The sequence below is a fragment of the Stegostoma tigrinum genome, chromosome 19, assembly GCF_030684315.1.
Source record: "Stegostoma tigrinum isolate sSteTig4 chromosome 19, sSteTig4.hap1, whole genome shotgun sequence".
Classification (NCBI taxonomy): Eukaryota; Metazoa; Chordata; class Chondrichthyes; order Orectolobiformes; family Stegostomatidae; genus Stegostoma; species Stegostoma tigrinum.
In genome coordinates, this window is record NC_081372.1 from 51,708,844 (window position 1) to 51,733,027 (window position 24,184).

Genomic DNA, 24,184 nt, shown 5'->3' on the forward strand with positions numbered 1-24,184 from the left:
GTGACTAATGTATTTTACCAAGTATGGGTACGGTGATTCAGAGGTTAGCACTGCTGCCTTACAGCGTCAGAAGCTGGGTTCACTTCCACCCTCACGCAACTATCTTTGTGCAGTTTGCACATTTGCCGTGTCTTTGCCGTGGTTTCCTGCCAAAGTCTAAACATCTGCAGATTAGGGGAGTTGGCTATGCTAAATTTCCATAGTGTCCACGGATGTGCAGGCTAGGTGGATTAGCCATGGAAAGTGCAGCATCATACAATGGGGATGGTGGATCTGGATAGAATGCTGTTTGGAATGTTGTGAACACAATGGGCTGAATGGCATGCTTCCACGCTAGGGATTCTGTGAACTGTCAAAAGAATTTGCCTGATAATGTGCCTATCAGTTCACAATGTGACAGGTGAATATGGGCAGATTTCTTGGCCTGTTGCAGACCTGACTGTGCTAGCTTGCTTTGGCACAAGTTACTAGCCAACTGAAGACCAGAGGTTGCTAGGCCCCAAAGACCATTTGTTGAAGCCTACTTTTCTTCCCACAGGGTAGGATTTGGGTTCAAGGCACTGTTGTAATAGACTTTGCCATGATCTGCTCACTTGTAAATAATTTACAGTACAGCTTCACATAATGACCATTCAGGGCCAACTGAAGACATAAACCGTCTCAATTTTTTTTTGCTAAAAGCACTAACACTAAAACTGGAGGAAGCAAGAAAAATTCCTGCAATTAATAAATAGTATATCTGAAAAAACTGAAACAAATTACTGGTATGAGCTAGCCCTACTGAAGAATTTACTAATGTAGTTCACTTTTAAACCCAAGAAGTAACTACTTGAGTGTTGAGTGGGCCATAATAACGGACACATAGTGTCTCAAAACAATTTAATGTGGATCCTGGCTGAGCAGAATAAAATATGTAGAGCATTCTGCAGGCAGCAGTTTGGTTTGAAAGAAATGAGGTCTGGAACCCAAAAAATAGACTTGTCAACCCACTCAATGCTGACCTTTGAGACTTAGTTATCGGATCTTAGAATACAAAACAGAATGCTTTAGACATAAAGAACTGAAGGTCTATACTGTCTTCCATCCCAGCCTCTATAAATGCAAGCAGCAACTGCAGTTTTAGGTGGGAAAGGGAAATTGCCTTCCAAAAAATTCCATCAAAAAGAATTTGAATGAATGACAATTTTTGTTTAGAAAATGCCATGGCCTACTGCCTTTTACTTACTTTTCTAATGTGAACCATTCATTTTTTTCCATGAATTCCCTTTCAAGAACCAGACTTGTGACACACTTGGGTGACTCAGACCACCTAGCACTTAATCAATACCAATCCCAATCTTCATGAGCACAGCTGTAGTCTGACAAATTGAGCTCAAGGGCTTAGTGATTGAGATCTTTTTTCTGACTAAAGATTTAGTATGTGAACAGAGTTGTTTTTTATTTCTAAACTAGCCTTTTTTTAATATCCTGGAAGTACATATGATTGAGAGAGTTGGCTGATAATATACTGATGCTTAGCATAGAACGCTAAGTTTAGGCTAAGTTTTGAATTTGTTCACTTTCACAAAGGAAGTCAGAGCTGCACCTGTAACTTATTGCAGATGGACTAGGAATCTTTCATAAAAATGGAGCTCCAAACCCGATATTTCCCAGGTGGTGTCCTCCCGATTGCACACTTGTCACCAATGAACTGGTACAGGCTAGGGGCAAAGCAGTTCTGAACTATAAAAGGGTCAGTTCAGTGGCTAGTACTGCTGCCTTACAGCACCAGGAACCTGGGTTCGATTCCACCTTTGAGCGACTATTTGTGTGGAGTTGCACACTCTCCCTGTGTCTGCATGGGTTTCCTCCCACAGTCCAAAGATATGCAGTCTAGATGGATTGGCTATGCTAAATTGCCCATAGTGTTCAGGGATGTGCATAATAGGTGGGTTATAATTGGCTGGGTCTGGGTGGGATGCTTTGAGGTTCGCTGTGGACATGTTGCCACACTGTAGGGATGCTATGACTCTATAATCTATGATAACTTACGCAAAATTGCTCAATGCCAATGAATGATCTGATGCATTCCAAAAAAACACAGACCAATTGTTGGTTTGCATTGATTTAGCCAATTTTGGCAATGTAGTTTCCCAAACTGGCTACAGTCTCACAGCATGAGGAGTTAAGAAGAAAATAAGCCAATCCTTGTCCTTACTTCAGATAACTATCTTATGGCTCCTGTCACAAAGCATCATTTGTGCAGGCTGGAATTATGCTTGCTTCTGATGCCACCTGTTGTTAAATAACCTACAGACTAACACTGAAAATAAAGCCATTTTCATGACAAAATGGGCATAATAATCAAGCAAGTCACTAGTCAGAAAGTTACATTGAGACAATGGTTCTTTTCTTCCCCAGCCAAAATTTCAGGGGTGAGCCCACCACCACGGTCTGTGAAGCCCCAAATTGATTCCAAGATCATTGGCCATTAATTTGTTTATACTAGACTCCACCTCATCTGGGAGAAGGTTCCTGCATTTGAAAGTTGCCAACCCAATGAAGCAGCCAACAGATCTCCAGTTCCAGAAGCACCACTGAGCAATGGCCACTGCTGGAACTGCACACCACTCCCAGTGAAGTATATTGCTGGATAACAAAGTAAGGGTAGGTCTACTGGGAATAGTTTAAGAGGCTCTGATGAGCAAGTTAAGTACTGCTATTGGCAAAACAGAGGATAAGGTGTACTCTGGGGGTGAGATTGCCTGAATAGGAGTGGGGTTCAGTAGGTGTCTCGCCACATGACACAGGCATCCTAGACCCTTAACATGGCCACATGGTGGGCTATTCATACCTTCCCCAACATCTTATCAGAGCTGTGTTAGCAATAAACTTGTACCCCTTCATGCCACTCAACTATAATTTCCCATTCATCCTACATAACAACCTGCCCCTGGATGAGCAGAGTGAGGAAGGGAGTACTGAGCTTCCAGCCAGTATCTTTGAGACACTGGGTGAACACTGAAAAAGGAGAAAGTAGTACAGACAAGCAATGATAGGACAGGAATTCTCTTTACTAGCACAGGGTTGAGAATCATTTATCTATGATGGTTTTGGTTCTTGCCCTCAGGATCCAGTTATATCAGTTCAGAATACTGCCTGTCAAGAAGAAACATTTTTAACTTGTACCTTCTTGAGCTCTCTAATGTACTTTAAAACTTGCAAAAGAATGGAAATGACCAGTTTTGTGATGCATTAGCAATAAAAAGGAAACTAACATACAGATGGCAATGTCAACATACAAACATTTACAAATTCTCTTCAATTATTCAAGTGACAGGTCTCTCACTATAAACACTATAATACTCCAATATTAAAGTGCTGTATGTTGCTTGCCATAAGGAAAACATCCTTCTTCTGATGCTCTGTTCATAGAAAGTTCAGCTTCAGCAGTCAAATGTGATGCTCACGTAGGGCTGCTCCTTTTTACAGTCACTGGAGGCTTAGTCAAAGGGAAATTTCTGTCCTTCCTTTCTGCCTGTACAGTACAGTTCTACATATTTAAACATGCATGAGACTCTTTCCAGTTTGCAGATTGGAGCTTCAGTTAACCTTGAAAAATAGACAAAAAATTTCTTTGCCTTACACTCTCAATTTTCCTGGAAGGCCAACATCTCATAATAGGGTACAGTGCCATAGGCTTTCCATTGCCCTTTGTGAAGTAAAGTTCACATGAGCCCATTGTTGAACATCCTATCAATGTTAAATGGCAAAGAGGGTTTTAGCAGATCCATTCCTATTTTTATCCAATGTTAGCACAGCTGAAACGAAGGCTAATTATGACTCCAGTTACTGCTATGCAGATGGAAAGTGAAACCTGGTGCCCTCTTGGTCTAAGATAGTTGAGTATAAGTACTTGCTTTTATTTCCTTCCTCTGGAATCAACATAGCTCCATAGCATTGCACTCTTCATTCTCTACTGTCCAATCAGCCAAACAAAAAACTTCTCTGAAAATTATGCTGGATTAGTTTGGCTTAGTGTGAAGAGCAAAGAATATATAGCAAATGCTCTGAGAATTAGAGACAGGGGTTATATAGAAAGCACATTAACAGATGGACTGTGACCTTCACATTCGTTATTGAAGAGTTAGGAGCTGTTCGGTAACATGCATTAAGTCCAATTTTGCAATAGTACTGAAGCTATCAGATCAGCAATTCATCCAGTATCATAACCTTAACGTGACTTCCAATGCTAATGGATGTCTCCATCATGCCTACATCTAAATCAGGCTTGGTGCAGTGCAAAATATGTTCTTCGAAACAAGAAGAAATAAGATTAGGATCACAATATGATCAGATGAGTCTCGAGCAAATCTTCCGTCTAAACAAATAGATGCAAATATAAAATGTTTTATTTTACAACATTATATCTTAAGTGTCATAACCTTTGCTTTCTGATATAGGAAAAGCGAAATATGCTGCATACATTACACAGAAAAATGGAGATTCCTACTAAATTTTGGTTCCTTTCAAAAGTTCTTGCAGATATAAAACAATCATTTTAATGAAACTACAGTGGTTCCCCCCCAACCCCCATGTGGCATCAAACTGTCTTATTCAATCTAAAAAATCTTTAATAAGATATTCTTTAAGGCTAGGATGATTTAAAACATCTATCCCTGATTCTTGAAGTTGCTGGAGTCTGGCTTCTGACTGACGTTTGTCTTTAGCTATTTTCCAGGACAATCTGATGTTGGAATGAAGTAAAGGTACCAGTAGTGGATGATTCTTCTGGTTGTCTATTGTCTGTAAGGCCTGCTCACAGTAGGCCTGGGCCTCTTCCAAGCGATCCAGTTCTTGGTAACAAAGTGAAATAGAAGCTTGAGTGAAAAGTAAGTGCTCAGCATCCCAGGACCCCAGCTTCTGTTGCAAGTGAAGAGCATTCATCAGTGTTTCTATAGCATCCTCACACATACCACCCCGCAATAATCCCTGACTTGCTTTTAAATCATGCAGATAAAAGAAGTCTAGGAATACTTTGGACCTGCAAATGTCTGTGATTGAGTGGATGTGCTGGAGATACTGTTCAAAAGCTCGGCTGCGTTTGGCTATGGTTTCGTGTGTGAAGTTTTTCCGGATGATCTTCTTTGGAAACACCACATTGCTCATCTCCTCCTTGAAATGTTTGTGGAGTTTCTCATTCAGTTTTGCAAAATCAGTGTAACGCCGAATAATCAATGCCTTGTGGTCATCGAAGCTGCCTGATTTTATAATATGTATGGTATAGGCCTGTGGGGAAAGGGAGAAGATCAGTTAACTGCCTTCCTTATAGGCATTTGTTGCAATTTTTAACAATGAATAATGGAAAGTTATAATATGTATAAACTGTATTTGCAATGACCCCAGTCCAAAACACATGGGCATTTTGGCCACTCATCATTGCTCTTGGTGACACTTTTTCTTCTAATTCTGAAATGCTGTAGTTTTATTTCACATTTGAGTGACATTAACACAACATCTACACTGACACTAAAGGAGCAGTGCTGAGTGTCACGTCTGCAGTTTCGTTGATGAGACAGTATGGAAGACAGATTCAACCATGATCTTGGGTCCATGTCATGCTGCATGTAACCCCACCAATCTGTTCTGTATCTGTAAAATCTACCTTACTATCCTGCTTCAACACAGTCACTTCAATAACTTATGATCTCCCCACCTTAAATCAGTTTGCATGGTTTTAGATTGCTTGTTACTTTGGTTAGACCCTCGGCATGCAATCCTTATGTTTTTCCATGTGTTTAGTTTGTCTCCAACACCAACTTATTTTTAATTTTTTTCTAATTATCTTTCTGTTTGAATTAATCATATTATAATTCATCCCCTTCATTCACTATTCAGCCGTTGACAGTTTACTCACACCATCTGACACTTTGACCACCTGTAGAGACTTACTGTTCAATTTATCAACACTCCACTCTCACCATTTGTGCGATCTTTTGATCTCTCTGCCCAGTGATCTCCCTGCCGATAAATCCTGTGTCTGTGTGCCCTTCTTCACATCACCTGATGAAGAGGCAGTGTTTCAAAAGCCTGTGATTTCAAGTAAACACATTGGACTATAACCAGGTGTCGTATGATTTCTGACCTTTTCCATGCCAAATGTCCAATTTCAGATAAACATAAAATTATTGTTGCATTTGTTATCAGCAGGGAGTATCCGTTTACTACAAACAGGCAATCATTTGATGATAAATTCAAAAAGGGTGAGAAAATAATTACAGTCAGCCATAGAGACGTTAGTTTTACTTCTATCCGATATGAAATTGATGGTCAGGAATGACCAGAAATCTAGTGAACAGTAGAAGAAAACAATTCTTCTTGACCAAGTTCAGATTTAATTGAGGCAAGTGACAACCTAAATCAACTATAATAAATTCTACAATATTGTGGGCTTCCAAAAGACTTCATTGAAATAGGTTTCTAGTTCAGCTTAAAGACAAATGGCTGGAAAATGGAAAATACCTGAGGTAATAGAAGATGCTGGTAGGGGCAATACTAATTGAGGTGTCCCAAAGATTCCTGTTGGAATTACCAGCACTTTTAAGCCACATCAGTGACCTGAATTCAGAAACTTGGGGCTGAATTTTAGTAGCTGAACTGTGATCCCAACATCAGGGTGAAAATTTAAATCACGCTTGCCAACAGCAGAACCACTCAGCAATTTTACCCCAAGCGCCCTCCTAATTGGCTGCCCCATCGTGGGCGGACAGCTCTAAATCTTCAACAGTGCCGATAGGTGAGGTCATTGTCACTGAGGAATGTATGAAACATTGGGTTTACATTCAGGGAAGCCAGAATTTCTTTTATACGTGTACACAGCCATAAACATAAAGGGAAATCACTCCAGGGATATCCAAAGGCGGCCACAGGAACTGAACTCCCTGGTCATGGTATTGTCATTGGCTCAAACTACTGCTGGGAGTGCACCTCTCCCTAACTGGAATTTGCCCCATCGTTACAGGTGCCACTTTAAATAACCATGAATTAAAGAAATCAGCTAGTGCTTTCTCCAAGTTGAACCCATCTCGATGTTTCCACGAAGTGCTGTCCCAACATGGCTAAGCACTTAAGAAACACTGTAATGTTTGAACTTTCAACCTTATGCCTGTGTTTTCTATTTAAAACAGAGAAGGTCTGCAGTGTGTATCCTTTAACATTATTACATATGGTTTATGCTTTACTATAATTATGTTTAATTTTTAAACTTTTTTTCTACCTCGTTCTTAAGATTCTGTAATTCGGTACTTATACCTAAGATGGTGCCTTGTGCGGTGACTTAATACACTTTTCACTGTACTCCTGTACTTGAATACATGTGACAGTCAAATCAAATCAAATATCAGTGAGCCAATCTGACCTGGCTCCCTTCACTGGAGGGGATCCCCAATGAGGATTAATCCAATTTGCAGATGATGCCAACCTAAGGAGGGGCATTGCAATAGCAGGATATAATTAGTCAAAGTATAAACAAAACGCTGAAAGGAAAATTGTTGTGAAATGGGGAATGTGTTCAAATAGTCGAGGATCAGATTGAAAAGAGACTTAGGAATCTTAGTGGGCTCAACCTCTGTAGAGTGGTTATTAACAAAGGCAACATAACCCTAAACTGCACAGTCAAAAATATGAAAATCGTGAGAAATTTTAATTGGAATGTACAGCTGGAGCACAGAGATTACCATCCTGAATTCTGCTAAAGAGAGGACGTTCAACAACTGAATACAGTGCAGGAAAAAGCCACATGGACAGTTTATTAGCGTAGCTATGGACACAACGTATTGCAGCCTGTTCCTTTCTGTGAATTAAAAACCCATCGTAAGGTAAATTTTAAACTTAAAAGTTACACACTGGGAACATTTAAAATTTGGAGAGAAATTGCAAAGAAGAGTTCAGAATGTGCAATATCCTAACAGTATGAATATAGTTTGCACTTCTATGAATTATCAAAGTAAGAATATATTTTACAGTGAAAGAGAAACAGGAGGAGTAGGCCATTCAGCCTTTGATCCTGCTCCACCATTTAATGTATTTGCAGCTGATCATCTAACCCAGTACCCTGTTCTCGCTTTGTCCCTGTACTCTGACCCTCTTAGCCCTAATAACTACTTAACACCTTCTTGGAAACATTCAATATTTTGGCCTCAACCACTTTCTGTGGCAGACAATTCCACAGCCTCACCACTCTCTGGATTATGAAATGTCTCCTCATCTCGATCCAAAACGGCCTCCTTAGACTATGACTCACTGGTAATCAGGAATACCTTTGCTGCATTTACCATGTCTAGTCCTGTTAGAATTTAACAGTTTAAATGAGATTCTGCTCATTTTTCTAAACTTCAGTGAATATAGTCGTAAACAATTCATTTTCTCTTTCTACGTCAGTCGTGCTATCCCAGGATCCATCTGGTAAACTTTCATTGCACTCCCTCCAAAACAAGAATATTCTTCTTCAGAGAAGGAGGCCAAAACTGTACAATGGCTGCAAATGTCCCTGTTCTTGTACTTGAATGTTTTCACTATGAAGACAAACATACCTTGTGCCTACATCACCATCTGCTGCGCTGCACGCTGACTTTCAGGAACATTCAAGTCTTGTTGCATTTACCCCTTTTCCAGTCTATCACTGTTCGGATCAGAATCTGCCTTCCTGTTATTGCTACCAAAATGAATCATGTCTCAATTATTCACACGATACTTCACCTGCATTTGTCCAGTCACTCATTTTTTCCCCAAATTACATTGAGGCATCTCTGCATCCTCCTCACAATTTACCCTCCCACCCAACATTACATCATCTGCAAACTTGGAAATATAATGTTTAGTTCCCTCAAAATTGTTAACATTATTGTGAATAGCTGGGATCCAAGCACTGAGCACTGCGTGGTACCAGCAGTCATAGAATCTTACAAGACAGAAAGATGCTATTTGGCCCACTGAACCCATGGCAACCCTCCAAAGAGCATCCAAATTCAAACCCCTCTAAACTATCCCCATAACCCCACAATTACCATGGCTAATCCACTTAACCTACACACTCCTAGCCACTGTAGGACAACTTAGCATGGTGAATCCAACCTAACCTGCACATCTTTGGACTGAGACAGAACTGGAGCACCCGAAGGAAACCCAGACAGACACGGTGACCACATGCAAACTCCAAAGGCTGAAACTGATTCCTGATCCCTGGCACCATAATGCAGCAGTGCTAACCACTGAGCCATTGTGCCACCCTGGTGGTCACTGGCTGCTGACCAGGAGAAGATTTGTTTATTTCTACTCTTTGTTTTCTGTCTATTAACTGATACTGATTCTAGTCTTTCACCATTAAGAAGATATTCTCATCTGTTTTCTGGTCTCAACTTAAACTTTATTGGAGACCATTTGTTAGAATTTTGTTCACCCGTTTGTTACCTCTTCAAAAAAAAATCAATCAGGTTCTTCAGGCATGACCCACCCTTTACAATCATAGGCTAGTTCTATTACTAAGCAGCTAAAAATTTCATGTGTTCAGTCATTCTATTGTTAATAATAGACATGAGTAATTTCTCCACAGCAGAGGTTAGACTAAATGTCTTGTAATCTCCTGGTTTCTCTATAACCTTTCAGTAGCTGAATAGCATTTGCAATGTCCTGCTTCAAAGGAAGAGCTTCTGAATGATGAGAAATTTGGAGAATTGTAATTAGGGCAGTTCCAATGGTTAAATTTTCTTTTAAAATATAATGAGAAGCAAAGAATCAGTATGATGATTTGTCACTCTTTACTATTTTCTCCATTGCTATTATTTTGCTTATGTGAATTATGGTGAGTCCTTGTCTCTGATACAAAATTAGTTTTATTGGATGAAACGGCAAATCCTCGTCATCTACCATAATTCACCAACATGCCATCCCTTCCTTACTTGAAGTAGGAAACATCATTACTGTCAGCTTAAATAATGCTCTTGACTTTTCCCCTAATAATACTTCAGAATAATTGTATTGATTTTGATATCCCTTGCACATTTCTTTGCAAGCTCTTCTTTGGAGCACTTACTGTCTGTTTTGTTGTCCTTTGCTGTTCTTTGTGCACTTTTTACCACAGCTTACACAATCTTCTATATTATTGCCTGTTTTCTTGAAATATCTGTTCTGCTATATTTCTTCTTTATTCATCCATGGCAGTTTTACTTTGCCAAGTAAAGCTTTTGTCCATTAAAAGGTATAAACTGTTTTTGTAGCATGTTCAAATCTTTCCTGAGCACTTCTCACTGATCTGGCATTTCATCTATTAATAGATTTCTCTCATTCACTAATAATAGCCACTGTCTCACCCTGTTGTTGAGACAACTATAATTGAGAATCATAGTGCCCTGATAACGAGAACTACCAGCTTTCATCCTAATTAAACCATACAGCGTGAATCAATTAAAGTAACATTAGATTGCTGCTGCCTGTCATTTCTATCTCTGCTTTAATTAACAAATTTAACTTTGTCAGAAATTGCAAGAAGCTGTCTGTATTTTTAAAGGGAAGGTTAAATTGATACAGGATTACACCATGTGTCATTTGTGACCCAAACAATTAATACTATTGCCTAGATCTTTGAGGAACATGGACAAAAAAAATGCTTTGGCACAGGAGACTGCTTAGATAATGACTTGCACTTAATATATAATTACAGAGTACAAGTAACTGTAGCATTCTATGACTTAAAAGAATCTTTACTATAATCCAACTCAAAGATTAATAGGATACATGGAAATATGGTAACTGACACATTCCTCCTTCTGCTGATACTCTTTAAAGACATAATTATACATTGTTTTAAAAACTCCAGTCATTCATAAGGTACATATATTCGGAATTTTAAAAAGGAATAAAATGGATTCCCAAAAACTGCTTAAATTTTTAATTAAATTTTTAATCTATGACCAATATATTTCACAGTTTAGGAACATTAGTCAATGAAAAGGTGTAAATACAATTATCTTTCAGTTTTCACCAACAAAAAAGAAAAGCACCTGAATAAAGTTTGATGAGTTTAGATGTTCCATCAAAAAAATACTTTCATAAAAGTAAAACCTTCTCTCAAGTATGTTTGTGCGAGAAAGGTGGAAGACGAGAAACAAAAGCAAATGCACTTCATTTTAAAAAAAATCATTCACCGGATGAGGACTTTGCTGGTTAGACTATTATTTGTTGCCCATCCCTAACTGCCCATAGGGCATTAAGAGCCGACCACATTGCTGTGGGTCTGAAGTCACGTGAGGCCAGACCAGCTAAGGACGTGTGTGGGTGTGCAAACTATAAAGAGCAGCAGCTGTAACATGAATACACACCACACGTAAATGAATTCCACACCCGAACGTTCAACCATTGGTTTATTTACGTTCAAAGTGAAATCCAAACGTGTTGGAAGATCATGTTTCGGGTCTCCCATAAAATCAAATCAAGAAATTAAATCACAACAGTTCCATTTGACAGAACAGCAAAACTCTTCCTCAGTGCAGAATCCCAGTTCCAACAAGCCTGGGTTGGGGGGTCTTGATACGTTTGCCACCTTACTACGTTAGAAGAAACTATTCAGATGTTCTTCATTCTTCAAGCTTATTGGTAGATTCTAGATTTAACTTCAGTGATGTTATGGCGATGTCAGATCGAAGGTATATGGCGATAAATAAATAGAAAAATTTCCAAAGAAACCTCAATCCACTTTAGCTTACCTCACCCTTAACAAATCTGTCCAATTCCTTCCCTTTCATGATTTTCTATGCCATTCATCTCAATAGCTACAGTTTAATAAACTGGAGATTTTATTTTATACATAAATGTGTTTCACCAAGAAAAAAAAAGGAATATCTATTCATCAACTTCAACTACAATAAATACTCACCACATATTTGGAGGATGAGTCCTGAACGACATTGGCACTGGTGACCTCAAAAATCAGTTTCTCAACGATGTAGTTCCCTTTGGATTTCTTCCAACTTTCCTGAAGCTGTTTAGTAAGCACGTTGCAGTGCTTCACCTCACCCCAAAGGCTCTCTGTAAAACACAAAGTGAATGGTAATTTTACCAGAAAGCTAATACAACAGACAATGTAATTAAAATAATTGCAATCAACTGTTGGACTGCCAACTTTGGTAAACCATGAATGGCGCTGGGCCAGATGGACTGAAACTAAAAGGCTGACTGACAGGTAAAACAGTACTTGAACAAAGGGCTACCTTTAGGCATAGTCAAGGTACAATCCCTTGAAAGAGAAAGGCAAGACAAACAAAACTGGAGCTCGCTGGACGACAAATGTAAAGAGAATAGAAATTAAGGGAAAGAAGAAAAAATGTGCTTGTGACGTGTCAGGCAGTAAGTACAATCAAGAACCAAGCTTAATACAGAAGATTCAGAAGCAAGGCAAGAAATACGTGAAACAGAGGAATTATGAAAATAATATTGGCAGGGAAAATCCCAAAGTATTCTATGAGCACACAAATTGTAAAAGGAGCAGAGCTAATCAGGGACCAAAAAGGGGATTTACATACGTAAGCAATAGGCATGATCAAGATGTTATTTGAGTACTTTGCATAGAAGGGTGGACAATTGTTAAGCAGTTGGTATTGGATAAGCTGCTGCCACTTGAAGCTGATCAACACTAGGGCCACGTCAGATGCACTCAAGGATACGAAACTGGAAATTTCAGAGGCATTGACAATAATCTTTCAATTTTCCTTTACACATATTTCAGATAGGATAGGATTAATCATCACATGCAAAATTATATGTTGCTTTGGGATAGTCAGAATGGATTTGTTAAGGTAAAATTGTGTTTGAGTACCTTGCTGGAGTTTGTTGAAGAGTAAACAGAGAGGGTTATGAGGGAAATACGGTCAATATGATGACTTTGACTTCCATTCATTGAAAGAGCTAGTTATAGGAGGTCATGCATTTAAAGTAACAGTAGTAACGAATGTAATATTAGCAGAGATAAAATATGGAGAAGATTTATAGGGTGGTTCCCCTAGGGTTGATATTGGGACTTTTGTTTTTTCTAAAATTTATAAATGGTTTGGATTTTGGTGTGCAGGGGACAAGTTCAAATGATGACTGAAAAAAACTTGAGACAGTTGGCAAATATGAGGAGGATAGTGTAGAACTTCAAAAGGGCATTGACAATCTGGAAAGGTCATGTCTTTTGTACACTGACAACTACTTCTCCTGATAGCGAGTTACCTTCCATTATACTTTGTATAATGGAATCAGAAGTGCAGAAAAAAGTGAAGGGGAACTTTAATTCCAAATGCTACAGCTTAAGAAAGCTAAACCAGAGGTTTGGGAGACCTTGGAAGATGAGAGACCACATCATAAACTGTAGTTTAAATAAGTAATATTGCAAGTTGTGGAGATTCTCAGAAAATTTGAAACAAAGGACGTGAAAGCATTTTTCATTGTATTTGAGAACGGAATAAACATGGAGGTTTCAGAACTTACAGATACCGCTGTACAATTTTACAATGGTTTTGAGAAAGTTAAACAAAACAATTTTTGTATAGATCAGAGCATTAAAGACTGAAAACAATTAAGATGCTGTCAGATTAGAAGAACTGAACATTTCCCTACCTCACAATTCATGTAGAAGACCAAAGGGTAGCAAAAAGCAAGAGAAACAGTTATAATGGCTTGTAATTATGACCTGATCTGTAAACCTGTTTTCTGTCACTCTCAGAAGTTTGTAAAAGTTAAGAAGTGCAAGAGTGAAAGGAAGGCAGGTAGCTTGAACAGATAATGGACAGTAAGGAATGTCCCAAGAAGTCTCCTTAGACAAGGAAGCTAAGTGTTGAAGGTGGAGGTGAAGTCAGAAATATTAAAATGGTGATTTGAAAGGTTGGAAATTGCAAGTTATAACCAAGGGATGTACAGCAGTTAATAAAAATGAGTTAGAAAAGTGAACTCAAGATGACACTACAGACGACGTTATACCTCTATCTATAACCAAAAGACAAAGGTAAATTCTGTTGTTAACAAAGAAACATGTCAGATAAATGCGAGGTATGCAGAGTTTTTGATGAAATGAAATGTGATTCCTTTTTCTCTAGATGAAATAGATAAACATACAACCCTACAGGGGCAACTTAATCACTTTTACTGGAGAAAGACTTAGTTTTCCCTCTGCAGAGTTTGACAGGAGCTAAAGGTGCTAATTGGGATGGATAGAGAATATATTCTGGTTCCATTATACAAAGTATAACTGGAAGGTAACTTGCTATCAGGAGAAGTAGTTGTCAGAGTACAAAAGACATGACCTTTCCAGACTGTAGACTTACTTCTGAGTAATGATTTGGCAGGACTAAAGATCATAGCCCTGCCCATAATTCCTGAATGCCTAAAGGCAATTCAAGAAATAGAACAGCTATAGGAACAAGTTCTACGTTATTTTTCCCATCATGTGTATTAACCAGAGCAACATTCAACAAAATAATTCGAGAATAGTTGATGCAACACCACAAACAATGAAATGATAGGTAAAATTATCCTGAAAAGGTGAAGGTATGTCAGAGGGAGTATTTTACATCACTAGTTGAGGAACAGAAGACAGATCCTGAAGTAGATAAATTAGCACAGTCAGTTCACACTGAGGAACAGGCAGAGTTCCAGATCACTATCTTAAGAAAGGAGAGTGTAAACTGCACAAGGATATTGGAAAACTTCCCAAAAGAAAATGACAAGGATTGGTGATAACAAGGTGTCGAGCTGAATGAACTCTGCCTGCTCCTTACTGCCTCCAATTCCATGGGCTCTTAAGCAGCCTAACTCCTGACACCTTATCAAATGCGTTCTGAAAATCCAAATACATTACATCCACATCCAGGCCAAGCAGCAGCAGAGGAGCAGGAAGGCTGACATTTCAGGCCTAGACCCTCCTTCAGAAGATTTCATGAGTTCATTATAATGCATATAATAGCAAAAAATTTTGAACTGTATAATGTGATCAAACAGTGTCGCCATGGCTTCACAAATTTATTCTTACTTCCTTAAAGGATTGCAAATCAAGATACATAAAACGGAAGCAGTGGATGTAATGTATTTGGATTTTCAGAACGCATTTGATAAGGTGTCAGGAGTTAGGCTGCTTAAGAGCCCATGGAATTGGAGGCAGTAAATTAGCATCGATAGATATTCAACCTACGTTGAATAGCAAGACAGACTCAAATGGGCTGAATGGCCTGTTTCTGCAGTGACATCTTCTGATCCAATCAACTGAGACCTGTTAATTCTGAGAGCAGGATTCTTCATTCTACATTTAGCAACAGAGGTCTAAAAATTGCACTGTCAAAAAGACGGAAACAATTGAGTTATAAAGAAGGGCCAAACAGACTGACTTTTTACAGTGGAGCATAGGAGGTTGAGAGGGAACTTGATTGAAGTTTATGAAATAATGAGAGGTATAGATAGAGTTAACAGGAGTTGTCTTTTCTCCAGGATGAGGGATTTCAAGACTAGGGGGCACATTTTTAAGGTGAGAGGAGCGAGATTAAAAAGAAACATAAGTGGCAGATTTTTTAATGCAGAGGGTTGTTCGCGTGTGGAATGAACGTCCTGAGGAAGTGGTGGATGGGGGTACAATTACAACATTTAAAAGACATTTGGATAAGTATAGGAATAGAAAAGGTTTGGAGAGATATGAGCCAGGAGCAGGCAGGTGGGATTAGTGTAGTTGGGGAGCACGTTCGGCATGGACTGGCTGGACTGAAGGGTCTGTCTCTATGCTGTATGTCTCTGTGACTCTATGGAGAGGGTGGGCAGATAAATGTGGCAAATTAGGAAGTAAGAGTGGGGGTTTACGACCAAAGACATTTGGTCTTACATCACAGATATAAATTAGGATTATTCTACAGTTTATCTATGTTTTGGTGATGTTCTTAATAATAAACAAAAGTTGACAGTTTAACATATTAAATTTGTGTCCAAGATCTGTTATTTTTAAGGTTTGGTTAGCAATAACTGAGCAGTTTTAAAGATCACTGAATGTTTTGATTTTGCTGTGTTAATTCAGTGATAATGAAGCTGGTTTGGTTTGACTTGCTATCCTTGTGTCAGAAAACTGCTCTGACATAGTTTGATCTGCAAGAAGCTGCTCCCAGCCCCGTTGGGCCACACTGAAGGAAGGTGAGTGTGGGGGTTAGGAAGAGGAGAAATGGGAAGCCTTCATGTTCTAACATTTATAATTTATTTATGATTTATAATGCAGGAGTTAGAACTATTGTGAAGACCGTTATCTCTCAGTTAACATTTGACTAATCATGGTTTTAAAATTAGTCAGGAATCCAAATCAATTCCTGTTTTGCTAACAACCTGAAACCACAATGTTGGATTCTACTGGTTTCAAATTTCTCTTCCTATATTGTTATGATATTTCATTATGTGGGGGTGGGTGTAGAAAAGATTTACAAGGATGTTACCTGGACTGGAGGCTTTGAGTTAAAGGAAGAGGCTGAATAGGCTTGGGTTCTTTTTCCCTGGAGCATGGGAGGCTGAGGGGTGACCATATAAGAGGTTTATAACACTATGAGAGGCATGGATACAGTATATAGACATGGTCTTTTCCTGGGATACAGGAGTCCAAAACTAGAGGGCATAGGTTTAATGTGAGAGGGGGAAGATTTAAAATGGACCTAAGGGGCAACATTTTCATGCAGAGGGCGGTGTGTGTATAGAACGAGCTGCCAGAGTAAGTGCTGGTGGCGTGTACAACTAGAACAGTGAAAAAGCATCTGAATGGATATATGAACGGGGGTTTTAGAGGGATTTAGAGCAGAACGTACATCAAATGCAGAGCAATCTAATTAATATCCGGGCTAAATGCTAGCAAATGTGACTAAGTCAGATTGGGATGCCTGGTCAACACAGGAGGGTCTGTTTCTGTGTTGTATGGTTCTAAGACTAATTGACTGTGCAAGTTGACAGAGATATATTTTGTCAAAACTTTTTTCTCTTGCACTCTTTGCAAGAAAAATTAAAGTAAAAAGAAAGTAACATTTATACTGTATGAAAGTAGAGCTGATTGGTTGGTAAGTGGATTCTGAGATGTTGCCATGGTGAATGCAATTAATGACGATTAACAGTAAAACACCAAACTTTGTTGAAATTTTAGACAAGGCACAATGTCTCTGCTCACTGAAGGCATTGCCCTGAGAAATGAATGAGAGAATGGCTGTCACCTATCTCACTGAATTGAAACAGACTCAATGTGTGTCTACAAAGTACTGGGCCCCATATAGCTACATAGCTTCCAGTACACGCAAGTGCAACAGACTGCCAGCTCAAGTGTTGCAGACAGGCACATTCCAAGGTCCAGGACTATGCGCTGAGGGACTCACTAAAGCTTGGGGCATGCCATCAAAGCACAATGGGGGAAGACCACCATCTGAGGCCTTCCTGCTGAAGTCTTTTGAGTTAACAGATCCTCCTAATGCCTCAATCCATGTACATATAGTACAGTATATGTGAGAAAGGTCTATTGTTTTGTTGATAGAATCAAAATCCAATGTTTTGGTTGTTTCCTTGATATGAAAATGTACATAACTGAGCCGTGTTTGAGACTGAATTTTTTTTAATGAAAAATAGATTTTGAAATTACAAAAAAAAACCTAAATTGATTGTCAATGTAATTCTCCACCCACTTCAGATGATACTGCGAACGTAATCCAAGTGCATCACCACATCTAACGTTGAACAGTGTATTGTGAATTTTGCTAGTGCAGCCTGGTTGGATACAGACAGTATCTTAACAAACTAAAGACCTGCAGATGCTGAAGATCTGAAACAAAAACAAATTGCTGCCAAAGCTCAGTGGGTCTGGCAGTGTCTGAGGAGAGAAAGCAGAGTTAACGTTTCACGTCCATTGACTCTTCTTCAGAACCATGGTCATTATCTTGTGTGTTACAAACAGCTGAAGGGATATGCTGTTGATACAAACTACCTGTCTTTGGAAGATATGGCCTGCATAACTAAAATCACACTGGCACTAAACTTATATACTCATTAAGGAATAATCTTCACACAACAAAATACTTCTGTTTCTGCTTAATGGGAAAAATTGATAGGAATTGGTTATAGCAATGATAACAAAGGATTTACAGGTCAATAATGAGGATATCATACCCTTTGGTCAGAATCCTGTATTATGTTTTTACTGTATGTTTTTCCATCTGCTTGCCGAACTGGTAAGCACGTTAATCTGCATTCACAAAGAATGCTTGCTGATTCATTGTTCAGAAATGCTAACTGAGAACATTTTCCTTAGATTTGGGGATCAACGTGACGATCCACTGGCAGAATTCCAATCAATGACTAAGTTTCTATTTATCCGAAGAACAAATGTTTTCCCTTTCAGTAAATGATCAGGGGACCTCCCCTGGTATTGCTAATGAGTGGGTTGCAATCTGGAAAACAGTCATGCTGTTTACCACAAAAACAGTCCCTGCCAAGGCTGCTATCTTAGCATTCCTTTGGGAAGACAATTTAGTTTAGTCACACATAGATTACATTTCAGATTCTACAACAGTAGAGGCCAGGATGAAATGAGTGGCCTCACGATCTTTGTAGAATATTTCTTAGTCAGAGTCTTGTCCTTTCATATCCTTGAAAATGGTTTCTTGGCAACATCTACGTCTTTACTGACTTTCCACTTATCTCACCTTCTAATCCTTGCAACCAGCTAATATTTTCCTCTGGAAGCACTCATTCTTTCCTCCATCTTTCGCACCCTCCATAACCTCCCAACTCTATCATCTCTTTGTTGTGGCAAGCCTCACCTACCTGAAACCCATATCCATCTATCCCAGTTACTCAGTCTGTGGGACTGATCAACTAACATCACAGATCAATCTCCTTTCATATTCTAACATGGCTTAACCATGTACAGAACGACTTATATCTTGCAGTTAATGATCAGCTACATGGTATTCTCATCCTCAGCCACACAGAACACTCCACTTCTCATCCCCTGCTTCTAAATTCATAAAGGATACAGTCAGAAGAGCTTTCCAATGGGTGTTTTGTTTCTTTATAACATTTAAGCCATCATTCTTGCTGTTTCTTTAGCAGAGATTTTCAGGTTAAGCAGGTTTAAACAAATAGATCTGCATCAGACATGCTCTCAAACTGACAACGCTATAGAACAATAGAGCTGTCCCAGGGCACCCAGCAATCCCAGCCCTGGAACTGCACCTACTTTTGTTTCCTAAAATAAAACAAAGAATTGTGGATGCTGGAGATCTGAACAAAAACAGGAAGTGCTGGGGAAGCTCAGCAGGTCTGGCAGCATCTGTAGAGGGAAAAGCCGAGTTAATATTTTGAGGTGGTAGGAACTGCAGATGCTGGAGAATCTGAGATAACAAGGTATGCAGCTGGATGAACACAGCAGGCCAAGCAGCAGAGGTGCAAACGTTTCGGGATATAGGCCCGAAACATCAGCCTTCCTGCTCCTCGGCCTGCTGTGTTCATCCAGCTCTACACCTTGTTGTCTCTTAACATTCTGAGTCCAGTGACCCTTCATCAAAATTCCACCCTGTTCTCGCTGACTCCCCTCCTTGCATCAGCTTGGGTATTCTGCAAAGCAAGCTGCTTGCCGAAAACATCTGTCAATCAGGCTGTTTGTGGACTGGAATCCCAAGTCAAGAAGCTCTGAATTCAACTTCTGAGGGCACTTTCGAGTATAAGGAGATACATCTCGATCATGATGATGTAACTTATCACATGACTGATATCACCAAGACAGAAGACGCTAGTTTGGAAAGAGCATAAGAGGTGAAGGGTATGACTTTCCATTAGGCAGCTGTATTTGAGGATCCACTCTATACAAGTGCAAATAAAGGAGGTTTGAAGAGCTTCACTTAGAGATAAGGAGCAAATAGCCTCAGCATTGTGTAAGAGCAGATACCCATTTTGTAGACTTGATTTCATAAAATCACTACAGTATGTAAGCAGGCCATTTGGCCCAAAAGAGCATCTCACCCTTTACCCTAACTCTGTAACCCTGCATTTCTCATGGCTAATCCATCTAATCTGCACATCCCTGGACACAATGGGGTATTTAGCATGGCCAATGCACCCAACCTGCACATCTTTGGATTGTGGGAGGAAACTGGAGCACGTGGAGGAAACCCATGCAGACACGGGGAGAACGTGCAAACTCCACACAGACAGTCGCTCAAGAGTGGAATAGAATCTGGGTGCTGGGTGCTGTGAAGAAGCAGTGCTAACCACTGAGCCACCATGCCATCCCTTGGTCAGACATTTCCCAGACTGCATCTCGACATGTAGTTAGCAGTACTGGGTTCAAGCACAAGATTAGACATTTAGGGGAAATACTTCCAGAACCAGAACCTGGACCTAAAGCTAAAACAAAATCCAAAAGGATACAGCAGAGAGGGAAGACCCAACAGGCAGGCCAAGGCCACAAAAGGAGAAAAAGCTGGGAAAGGAGAAGTTTCCAAAAGCAGGAAAAAAATAGCCTTGGAAGACTTCGATTATGAGGCTACAACGTTGGATAACCTCCAAAGGTGAAAAACAGAACCTCAGTAGAATTTGACGCAAAGCAAAAAGTCTGCAAAATCCTGGAGAAGAAACAAATGGGATTAGAGCACTTCAACAGTTCGTAAGAAAAATCCAAGTAAACTTGAAAGGGTTCACAAAAGATTTGCAAGGATGATGCCAGGGGTGGAGGGTTTGAGCTATCAGGAGAGGCTGATTGGGCTAAGGCTATTTTCCCTGGAGCATTCGAGGTTGAGGGGTGACCTTATAGAGGTTTATAGAGTCATAAGGGGCATGGATTGGGTAAGTGGACATGGTCTTTTAACCCAGAGTGGGTGAGTCCAAAACTAGATGCATATGTTTAAGGTTACAGGGGAAACATTTAAAAAAGGTGGCAAACAGAGGGGAGTGCGTGTATAGAATGAGCTGCCAGAAGAAGTGGTGGAGGTTGGTACAATGACAACATTTAAAAAGTCATCCAGATGGGTATATGAATAGGAAAGGTTTAAAGGGACACAGGCCAAATGCTGGCAAATGGGATTAGATTAATCTATGACATCTGGTTGGCAGGGACGAGTTGGACCCAAGGGCTTGTGTCTGTGCTGAACATGTCTATGACTCTACAACTCTACTTATCAGGTCAGTCAGATGTGCCCATCAGTATTATTCTTCAAGAAAACATTAACCCATCAACATGTACATTGTCCATCAAAGGATGAAGATCAGCAATGTAAAATGTCAGTCAGCCAGCATGATTGAAAGCAGGGTTTCAGCATCAGTGATAAAACCAATACAATACTCAATACTAGCTGCTGATCCCTACAGACATGGAGAATTAAGACTGTGCATGGATCTCACTGACTTAAAACAAACGGTCAAGTAGGAAAAGCCATTCTATTTTGTGTACAGCTTGGTAAAATTGATGACAAGTATGTTATTCACAAAAATGGATGCCAACTGTAGATTCTGGCAAAAACCATGACCAAGAATCAAGATTGTTAACTATACTTACTACATCATCCAGAATGTATTGCTTTAACTGTCTACCATAGGGAATCTCATTTGCACCACAGATTTTTTTCTAAATGTGAATGTGTAGAATCCTAGAAAGGAAATATGGAATCCTTTACCATATGCTTGACGTCAGAGTTAATGGAGAAGACACAAAATCAAAGTGTCAGGAACATGTTAAAGGCACTTCAAAACCCAGGCCTCACTCTAAATGAGAATTATAAGTTCTCCAGAATGGTTATATTTCTAGAACACACAATATCTAAGAACAAAGTATCACAGGTCGATCAGTGGAAGCCTAGAACCATCACTGAGCTTTCTGCAGCATGTGTAAATGCAGTACAGTGCTTCTTAAGCATGGTAAATGAATGGGAAAGTTTATGTCCAAATTAACCAGTGTTGCTCAATCCATAATTGAGATTTTGAAAAAAGGCCAACAACCGTTCAACTCCTACTTGATTGAGGATGTGTTGCAATAACATTGCTGAATAAGTCAGTTAGAAAATACCTACCAGTGATTCTTCATGGTTTGTGCACAAAAAAGGACACCAAAGGCAGATGGAGAACTTTAGCGAACAGAACTAAACAAGAGGCAATGTGCCCAGTCAGCCAAAAGCACAGGCCGATGTCCAAAAGTGGAATGAACGAAAATTACTGCTCTTATTGATTATCATTTCTTTTACATTTATGAAGACAAACTTAATGAATTCTGTTTGACAACACACTTATACAAGGAATGGGTCTTGTAATGAAGCAGAAAGAGTGATCTTTTAGATTGACTCTCTCAATTCAGTCTATAATTATACTTGACTTGGTGTAAAAAATGAACTCTGAAATTCTATAGTAATATTAAGATCAGAGGAAATATCAAAAATGCCTTGATGCATTCAAAGGCCTAGACTACACTGTGGTCATATCTCATTAGCCTACGTTCCAGGCAGGAAGCATGTGGTGACAGATACACTCTAAAGGGCAGCAGTGAATAGAGTGGAAAAAGATCTTAATCTCTACTATTTCTAAAAGAATATGTGACAACATCTAACACCTTACTGGCAACTGAGGGAATCTCAAAATTCATGCAGCTCAAAAATCTAACAAGGAGTGCACAAGGTTAGAAAACTCTGTCTTCAAGGGTGTTTGAAATATGGTGCATCAAGTTTTAAAATGTTATATCAGCAAAAAACAGCATTTTGTCAACAGTGCAAGATTTATAGACATATGAGCATAGAATAGTTACATATCAAAGTCGGCGTAAATAGAAATCCTACAGAAGTTTAACAGGGACATCTAGATATCGCAAAATGCACAACAATCAGTGCAATGGCCAAGCATTTCACAAGATACACAAAATTACACTTCATTTCATCATACCAAATCTGTGCTAGCAACGGATTTGTTTTATTTTGGAAGACAGATCTATCTAGTCCTAGCCAACTATTACTTAAGATCAATTGAAAAGGCAAAACTTCATTCAGCCACAGCGGAATCAGTGATCAGGGATCAGAGCATGAGAAAAAAAAACCTTGCCAATGTACAGTTTGCCAGAAGAATTATTAGTGGACAAAAACCTCAATTTGTGGATGATGATTTCAGGAAGTTTACTTTGAAGGCACGCATCTATCAAATGTTATCCACTCTTAATAGAGCAGCAAGAAGTCAAGATTGTGAAATCACTGTTGCACAAGAATCCAGAATAATCTATTTTGTTACATACTGATAGCATTCAATTACAGCTGCTCAACAGTGAAATTATTAAATTGTGAAAGAGCTTAAAATGGGATTTACTAGTTTTGGAGCACAACTTCAAGCCAAGCATAACCTCGCAAGATAAAGAGGGTGTATAACAATTTGACAAAAAGCTAAAACATAATGCCAATATCAGTGAGAATGGGAATAATGTTGTTAATGACTACAAAAAACTAAGTAAAAGAAAACCATTGTAATAATATAAACTAAGCAGACAACGTATGCTTGGCCTGCTATGTTCATCCAGCTCCACACTTTGTTATCTCAGATTCTCCAGCATCTGCAGTTCCCATTCTCTCTGATCACAATGTGAAGAAGATGTGGTTTATTGAGATTCATGAAAATTATGACAATATTACAGATGTCAGAACATAGTGAGAGAAGACACCACTCTACAGTGAGCTTGTAAAGAGAAAGGTCTTAGACACTGCATTAGAAAAGTTGCTAAGCAAATCAGAGTGTTACCATATAAAAAGAGTTGAAAAGGTGAAAAGAACAAAGAACAGAAAAAATTACAGTACAGGTACAGGCCCTTCGGCCCTCCCAAGTCTGCGCTGATCCAGAACCTCTATCTAAACCTGTCGCCTATTGTCCAAGGATTTGTATCCCTCTCCTCCCTGCCCATTCATGTATCTGTCTAGATCCATCTTAAATGATGCTATCGTGCCCGCCTTTACCACCTCTGCTGGCAACGTGTTCCAGGCACCCACCACCCTCTGTGTCAAGAACTTTCTATGCATATCTCCCTTAAACTTTTCCCCCCTAGTCATGGAATCCCCTACTTTGGGAAAAAGCTTCTCGCTATCTCTCTGTCTATACCTCTCATGATTTTGTAGACCTTAATCAGGTTCCCCCCTCAACCTCCGGCTTTCTAATGCAAATA

At 39.3% G+C, this 24,184-nt stretch overlaps 1 protein-coding gene across 4 annotated transcripts in view; it reads right to left on the reverse strand.

The window, feature by feature from the left end:
• Positions 1-4,375: 4,375 nt before the first annotated feature.
• Positions 4,376-24,184, reverse strand: part of snx21 (sorting nexin family member 21) — a 38,443-nt gene continuing 18,634 nt past the window's right edge. For all 4 annotated transcript variants that reach the window (XM_048549848.1, XM_048549849.2, XM_048549850.1 and 1 more), the window contains 2 exons: positions 11,909-12,060; positions 4,376-5,268 (listed from right to left, as the gene is read on the reverse strand). In XM_048549848.1, coding sequence (XP_048405805.1) covers positions 4,597-5,268; positions 11,909-12,060 — 824 coding nt within the window. In that variant the 3' untranslated portion in view covers positions 4,376-4,596. The remainder of the gene's footprint in view (positions 5,269-11,908; positions 12,061-24,184) is intronic.